This window comes from Scyliorhinus canicula, unplaced genomic scaffold (assembly GCF_902713615.1).
Source record: "Scyliorhinus canicula unplaced genomic scaffold, sScyCan1.1, whole genome shotgun sequence".
NCBI lineage: Eukaryota > Metazoa > Chordata > Chondrichthyes > Carcharhiniformes > Scyliorhinidae > Scyliorhinus > Scyliorhinus canicula.
The window spans coordinates 280,794-288,729 of record NW_024055429.1 but is presented as its reverse complement, the minus strand read 5'-3'; the positions used below and the strand labels follow the sequence as shown (position 1 = coordinate 288,729).

The 7,936-nt window shown below is 48.3% G+C and overlaps 1 protein-coding gene across 1 annotated transcript; it reads right to left on the bottom strand.

Annotated features, from left to right (window-relative positions):
* Positions 1–3,259: 3,259 nt before the first annotated feature.
* Positions 3,260–5,271, bottom strand: LOC119959380 (zinc finger protein 585A-like). Its single transcript, XM_038787676.1, has 2 exons — positions 5,255–5,271; positions 3,260–5,133 (listed from the first exon to the last, which is right to left on the bottom strand). The coding sequence occupies exon 2, from the start codon at positions 5,005–5,007 to the stop codon at positions 4,081–4,083; it is 927 nt and encodes a 308-aa protein (XP_038643604.1). The 5' UTR covers positions 5,008–5,133; positions 5,255–5,271; the 3' UTR covers positions 3,260–4,080.
* Positions 5,272–7,936: the final 2,665 nt, after the last annotated feature.

Here is a 7,936-nt window from a genome sequence, read left to right as displayed (position 1 = left end):
TCCCACTTCCGGAGTGGAGACCACAAAATACTCACTTGTCCCTGAATTCAATTTTTATCCTGAAAACGTTCCAAATCTCTGGTGCTATTCCATTATATTCCCCACCAAAGAGCTTGGCTCTGAAATATACAGGAACAAATCTTCTGCACTGAAGGACATCCTCCACAACCCCGAGCTGCTCAGCTCAATAGACAAGAGCTCTATAGCCATTGCAAACAGAAGAGGGGACCTGGGGCAACCCTGCCTCGTTCCCCGGTGCAACACAAAATACCCAGAGTTCATTTTGTTGGTGCACATGCTCGCCATTGGCTCCTTGGCAGCTGCACCAACGCCACAACCTTCGGCCCAATCCCACCATCAAATAACTCCATGCCACTTGATCAAACACCTTCGCCGCCTCCACCACCACCTCATCTCCCTTCCCTCTGCCGGAGAGAGCACCACGCTTAAAAATCTTCTTACATTAGAGAACTTCCCTTTACGAACCCCGTCTGGCCTCCCCAATCACTTCTGTGAGGTACCCTTCCAAGTTTAATGTCAACACCGTTCCCAGTATTTTGGCGTCTGCATTCAGCAAAAATATGGGCCTGTACCACCCACACTCCACTGGCTCCTTGTCCTTCTCAGCAACAGCGAGATGGAGGCCTGCCCATTGATTGCAGTAAGACAGCCTTAACCATGGCGTCCTCAAACATTCCCACCATCAACGGCGCCAGCCACCCTTAAATCTTTGATAAAATTTGACCTGAAACCCATTGGACCCCGCCGCCTTCCCTGCCTGCGTTCTCCCAATCACCACCTTCACCTCCTCCAGCCCTGCGTTCTCCATCTCCCCCAACCTCAGACACTCTAGTCCACCCAAAAGCTCCCTCATCTCCCCCTCCTGCGGTGGCTCCGACTTACACAGGTCCCAAAGAACTCCTCGAACACCTTATTATTATGTTCCAGAGCCACCAAGAACTCCCCCAACTTGTCCCGCACCCAACCTATCTCCCTCTCCACACCCTCCCTGCTGACCTGGCAACATACACCTGCCTTCTCCCCGTACTCATAGAAAGCCCGCTTCGCGATTCTCAACTGATGCACCACTTTCCCCGTGGACAATAGATCAAACCTCATCTGCAAGTCCTTCCTCTTTGCCAGGAGACCCGGGTCCAGGTTCCCCACATACCTCCCATCCACCTCCAAAGTCTCTTCTATCAATCATTGGTGTTCCTCCCTCTCCACCTTGGCCTCAAACGAGATTACCCTCCCCCCTCACCACTGCGTTCAGAGCGACCCAGACCACCGACTGTGAGACCTGCCCATGCAATTAAACCCCACGTACTCAATCACCATCCCAATCTTGGCACAGAAGCTCTCGTCTGCCAGTAACCCCACATCCATTCTCTACCCTGGCCTCTGGGCTTCCCCCTTCTCCAAAATTACATCAATCCAATGCAAAAATAATCTTTATTGTCACAAGTAGGCTGACATTAACACTGCAATGAAGTTACTGTGAAAAGCCCTGGTCGGCACATTCCGGCGCCTGTTCGGGTACAGAGGGAGAATTCAGAATGTCCAAATTATCTCACAGCACGACTTTCGGGACTTTTGGGAGGAAACCGGAGCACCCGGAGGAAACCCACGCAGACCACAGGGAGAACATGCAGACTCCGCACAAATAGTGACCCAAGCCGGGAATCTAACCTGGGACCCTGGAGCTGTGAAACAACTGTGCTACCCTCTATGCTCCTGTGCTGCGGAGTGTACTCCGACCTCTCATTTCCAGTGAACAATGCATTTCCGACAACAAAGTCAATTCTCAAAAACGCCTCGTTCACCGGGAAGAAAAATGAAAACTCCTGAACCTTCGGGTGTAAAAACCTCCACGGGTCAACTCCCCCCCCCCCCCCCCCCCCCCCACTTCTTTCATGAGCCCAACCAATGATTCCACCACCCACCCCCCCTCCGCCGATTGGGTCAGTGGCTGGGACCTGTCCACGTTTGGTTCCAGCACTATGTTCCAATCCCCCCTCTACTATCGGCTGATGGGTATCCAGATACGGGATGGCACCCAGCGCTCTCTACACAAACCCCGCATCGTCCCAATCGGGGCCATATTAACTTGCCAGCGCCACCAACCTCCCCTCCAACGTACCCGTCACTACCTGCCCCGCGATCAGCCACTAACTTTTCCACCTGAAACTTTACCCTCTTACCCACCAATATCGCCACCCCCCACCCACCCGAGCCCGGCTATCAAACCCCGAATGAAACTGACCCACCCAACCCTTCCAAAACCTCACCTGATCCTTCACCCCTTTGCTACCATCAAACCTCTCCCCACTCCCAGAATCCCCCAATCACTTTCTCTACCAAGCACCTCACCCAGTATTGATCCCCTCCTCCCACCATTCACACCTCCCAAATCCATCGAAATCTGCTCGACCAGGCTCCAACAACCACGGACACACCGCACTCCCGTTCACTTGCCAACCTTCGTTAGCTCTTGCGATGACCCCCACCAGTCACCCCTCCTCCCCACCCCCTTCCTCAGAAACCTCCCACCTGCCCAAAAACCCACCTTCCTCAAACCAAAGAACAATACTGAACCTCACCCAGAAAGAAACAAGAAAAAGCAAAACCCAAAACACATGGAAACAAATGACTTCCCCATTCAAAACCCCCAATCAAACAGAAAGCCCTCCCGAAGACAAACGCTATCCCCGTCCCCATCAACCAAATCCCAACGCTCATCTCAGTCCCAGTCCTTCAGCCTCACTCCATTGCCATATAATGCCGTCTCTCCCCTTCAAAGGCCACCCGCCTTCTCTGCAGCTCAGTCATCAGGTCTTGATATATTCATATGCCAATGTCTTTCCACATCTCGCCTCTGCTTCATCCAGCTCAAAACCCTCTCCTTCACGTGGTCGCTGTGGAAGCAGAATTTACCCGCCCTTTGTGGCTCATTCGCTTTAGGCTTCGGCCTGAGCGACCGATGTGCCCTGTCAAACTCGTAGCAGGAGGCATCTTCCCCCTCCCCATCAACTCCTCAAACACCCACACAAAGTCGGCCTCAGGCCCTCCACCCCCGTGGGCAGGCCCACAATTCTCAAGTTTTGCCTTCTCGACCTGTTCTCCAGGTCCTGCATCTTGGCTCTGAGCCCTTTGTTCACCTCGGCCACCCTCCGCAGCTCCTCACTGATAGGTCTATACTTTGGTAAGTGTTGCCGCACTAATATATTACTCTACAGAACTTGAAACTGAGCTTCATTCGTGAAGGAAATTGTCTTTTATTTAATTAGTTACAGATGTCTCTTGAACAGGTCAGTTTGCAAATACAGAGTATTTACAGTTTGTTTAGTCCAAGCAAATACAGAGAACTGAGTTGAATTCAATACAAGTTACAGCTCTTGATCACTTCTCCTAACTGAATACACGATGCAGTGATGTTGAAAATAAACAAAATGGCGGTTCAAAGCGAAAGTGCAGAAAGTAGCTTCAGAAATTAAGTAAGGTGATTCTGGAATGAATTTTTCAAAATCAGCAGTACTTTTTAAGGTTATGGCTATCACCAATGTCTGTCCCCTTTCTGGCAGTGATTGGGTTAAAGTAATTATAGTATTATTTAAATCGATTGAGATTTCAGTCCATCAAATTTAGGTATGGAGTGATTGAAATACATCTTTTTTATGAGCCTTATCCGTTGAATGAAAACAGTTTCTGGGAATATTGCCCAGAAACTTTAAATTAACAAAATGTGTCCTTGGTCTGTCTGGCTTCTTTATCTTGATGTTTCTCATGCAATTCAGCATTTTTACTGTCCTGTTTGCAACTTGGGTTTTTTAACAAATCATTTCAAGAAGCCATTTTAAATCTTGGGCCATTTATTCTTTTACACTTGTTATAGACTAAAAAGGTAATTTATACTAAAAGGTAGATTCTATCACTCATCGAGGTGAACACTGGACTTAATGCAATTGATGTCCATTCTATTAATCCCTGTAACTGGGCTGGGGTTTAACATCAATGGAAATAAATCAGAACTGTCAGAATGAACATGATTCAAATCCTGGGTTGAATATCCAATCCCTGTAATCACATGTGAACTCTCTGGTGTTTCAGACGATTGGATGGATCAGTGAATCCTCTATCACACACGGGGCAGATGAACGGCTTCTCCCCAGAATGGATTCGCTGGTGTTTCATCAAATCCCTTCTACTTTTAAAGCTCTTCTCACAGTCAGAACATTGAAATGGTCTCTCATTAGTGTGAACAAGTTTATGTGACCGAAGCTGCGATTTCAAAGCGAATCCCTTCCCACACTCAGCGCAGGTAAAGGGTTTCTCCCCAGTGTGAACCCGTTGGTGATTCTGAAGACTACATGCATGAGTGAAACTCTTCCCACACTCAGTGCAGATGAATGCTTTCTCTTCAATGTGAACTTGCTGGTGATCCCGAAGACTAGATGGACGAGTGAAACTCTTCCCACACTCAGTGCAAGCGAATGCCTTCTCTTCAGCGTGAACACGCTGGTGCCTAAGAAGGAATGTTGATCTAATGAATCCCTTTCCACACACAGAGCAGACGAATGGCCTCTCACCAGTGTGGACAAATTTGTGCTGAGTGAGATGGGAAGAGCAAGTGAATCTCTGCCCGCACTCAGAGCAGTGGAATGGTCTCTCCCCAGTGTGAACCCGTAGATGTTCAGTGAGGTGGGATGAACACCGGAAGCTCTTCCCACACTGAGAGCAATCGTACGGTTTCTCTCCAGTGTGAAATCGCTGGTGTGTCGTTAGGCTGGATTCCCAGGTGAATTCCTTTCCACAGGTGGAGCAGGTGAATAGCTTCTCTCTCGTGTGAACACGTTGATGATTAATTAGACCCCCAGCATTCTTATAGCTCTTCCCACAGTCGGAGCAGTTGAAAGTCCTCTCCCTGGTGTGACTACGTCGATGAATTTCCAGCCCTGATGGGGATCTGAATTCCTTCCCACAGTCCCCACATTTCCACGGTTTCCCCATGCTGCCGGCGTCCTTGTGGTACCAAGGCAGTGACGTTGGCGTATTGTCACTGGACTAATAATCTAGAGACCCAGGGTAATGCTCTGGGGACCCAGGTTCGAATCCCACCACGGCAGATGGTGAAATCTAAATTCAATAAAGATCTGGAATTAAAAGTCCAACAATGACCATGAAACCATTATCATTTGTTGTAAAAACCCATCTGGTTCACTGATGTCCTTCAGGGAAAGAAATCTGCCATCCTTACCTGGTCTGGCCTACATGTGACTCCAGATCCATAGCAATGTGGTTGACTCTCAAATGCCTGCAGGGATGGGCAGTAAATGCCTCCACAAGCAGTGACGCCCACATCCCATGAACAAACTTTTTTAAAAAACAGGGTGGATATCAGTTGAAGCCTCGTCCACATGCAGACACAAATGCGGTTTCTCCCCACTGTGAATGGTGTGATTTTTTTTCAGGCTGTGGAACTGGAACACTCTCACTCGGGTGTGTGCTGTGTGGGTCTCGGTGCTTTTCCAGTCACACTGCTGTTTCTACAGTCAGTTCACTGGAACAGTCGAACTGGAGTGTGTGTTGTCTGGGTCTTGGTGCTTGTCCAGTCACACTGATGTTTCAGATCCTTGCCCAGAAAGAGAACAGACAAACATTTCTCCTTCCACATTCAGTGGCTGATGATATTCAGATCCTGATGAACGTGTCAAATCCTCTCCGTCCAATCCTCTGTAAAAGGAGTTGACAGTGTCAGTACCACTTTCATTCAAGGATGGAAATTCAGAACAAATAATTCTAATTTCTAGAGCGTATTCTTTCCTCTCGTTTCCCCAAATATCATCATAGAATTTACAGTGTAGAAGGAGAAGTTGCAGTGGCCCCTGAAAAGTGCACCCCACACTATCCCCGTAACTCAACCTAACCGTTTTTGGACACCAAGAGCAATTTTTCATGGCCAATCCGCCTAACCTGCACATCTCTGGACTGACAAAGGGAGAAAGTGCAGACTCCACACAGACAGTGACCAAGCCTGGAATCGAACCTGGGACCTTGGAGTTGTGAAGTAACTGTGCTAACCACTGTGCTACCCAATCAAAGTAAAAGAAAGCAAAATCCCAACAAATACAAAGGAAAGCTAGGGTACAGTGGTTTACAATGCTGCCTCATGGCGCTGAGGACCCAGGATCGATCCCAGCCCCAGGTCACTGTCCATGTGGAGTTTGTACATATTCTCCGTGTCTGCGTGGGTCTCACCCCCACAACCCAAAAAAGATGTTGAGGGTAGGTGGATTGGCCCACTAAATTTCCCCTTTAATGGAAAAAAAAGAATTGGGTACTTTGGGGGAAAAAAAGGATTTTTTTTTTTAACTAAACCAGAATGTTGCTTTCAATGTTTCAGAAACACTGAAATGAAAATCGCTTATTGTCACGAGTAGGCTTCAAATAAAGTTACTGTGAAAAGCCCCTAGTTGCCACATCCCGGCACCTGTAATCTCCTCCACACACACCCCTTTGAGATCTCTGCACTCATTTAATTCCAGCCACTTCAGAATTCCCGATTTTAATCTTTCCGCCATTACTGAGTTACCAAGACCTCCATTTCTGGAATTCCCTCCTTAAAACTCCGACTCTCCGATTCACTTTCCTCCTCATGTGGCTCAGTGTCAATTGTTATTTTGTAACGTTTCTCTGAAAGTCTTAAAAGTTATATTGTGTTCAAGCCACAATATAAATTCGAATTATTGTCACCGCTCTGGACATGTATTCTGCCCCATAAATAGGAATTTGTAACTCAGAGTGAAGCAGTCTGCTGGACATTCTGTGAAGAAACGTTTCAAAAATGTTGCCCCCAACAATGATGGCGACTGAGGCTGCGCTCTGCTGCTCGTGCCCCAATAAAGATGGCGGATGCGCGTGTGCAGAGCCGCCAGTACCAAATAAAGATGGCGGCCGCAGCGTGTCGTCTGTAACAAAGCTGCCGCATCCACTCAGATCCCCAGGCATTGGTTGGTTATTTTCCCCGCTTTTCGGTGTAAATAATATGTCCACAAAGGGTGTCTAGCGACCCGCCTGATTCATCTCTCCCTCCGTCCCGCCATTCCCACCTTCACAAATTGTGGACCCGAGAACGAACGTTTTTCTGCATCGCCATTAAACACACTGCGCATGCTTCGCTCAGCCCAGTCCCGCCCCTTTATTCACGCTGATTGGTTGGACGACCAGTCACTCCCGACCGGTCCTCCGGACCCGTCCACTCTCCTCCGATTGGTCCGGAGCTGTCGTCAATCATTGCCCGGGCATTGTGAGGTGTCAGGTGAGAGGTCAGTGGCGGGGTTTAGAATCCCCAGAGCCGAATGTGAAACATTGAACATTCTCCCCTCTCACTGTCCCGGGGGTGAGTTATTGATACTGACCGTCCCGGAGCCGCTCCTCCCCGGGTTGGCACTAACCCCCCTCCCTGCCGACTAGGCCGTGAATCCCCGGGGTGACTTATTGATACTGACCGTCCCGGAGCTGCTCCTCCCCTGATTGGCACTAACCCCCCTCCCTGCCGACTAGACTTTCAGTGAATTACAATTATACCTTTTGTGTTGATGAGATTCATACCTGGGTCTCTGGAAATTGTTAAGACTTAATCATTAAATCATTAAGAGAGGATGTTTAGCACATGGCTTTGATAGCAGACCAAGACCGGCCAGCAGCACAATTCAATTCCTGTACCAGTCTCCCTGAACAGGTGCCGGAATGTGGTGACTAGGGGGTTTTCATAGTAACTTCATTTGAAGCCTACTCGTGACAATCAGCGATTTTCATTTCAAGACAGTAAACAAGATTGTTTTGAACATTTATCTTCAGCAGATAGAAAAATATTGAAAATGGGTTGTTTGGCTGACAGTCAATCACTGTCCTGTGAGGTAATTAGTCTTTTTGCTTC

Coding starts and splice junctions, on each gene's coding strand:
- LOC119959380 (XM_038787676.1), bottom strand. CDS start 5,007: ATGGGGAAACCGTGGAAATGTGGGGACTGTGGGAAGGAATTCAGATCC.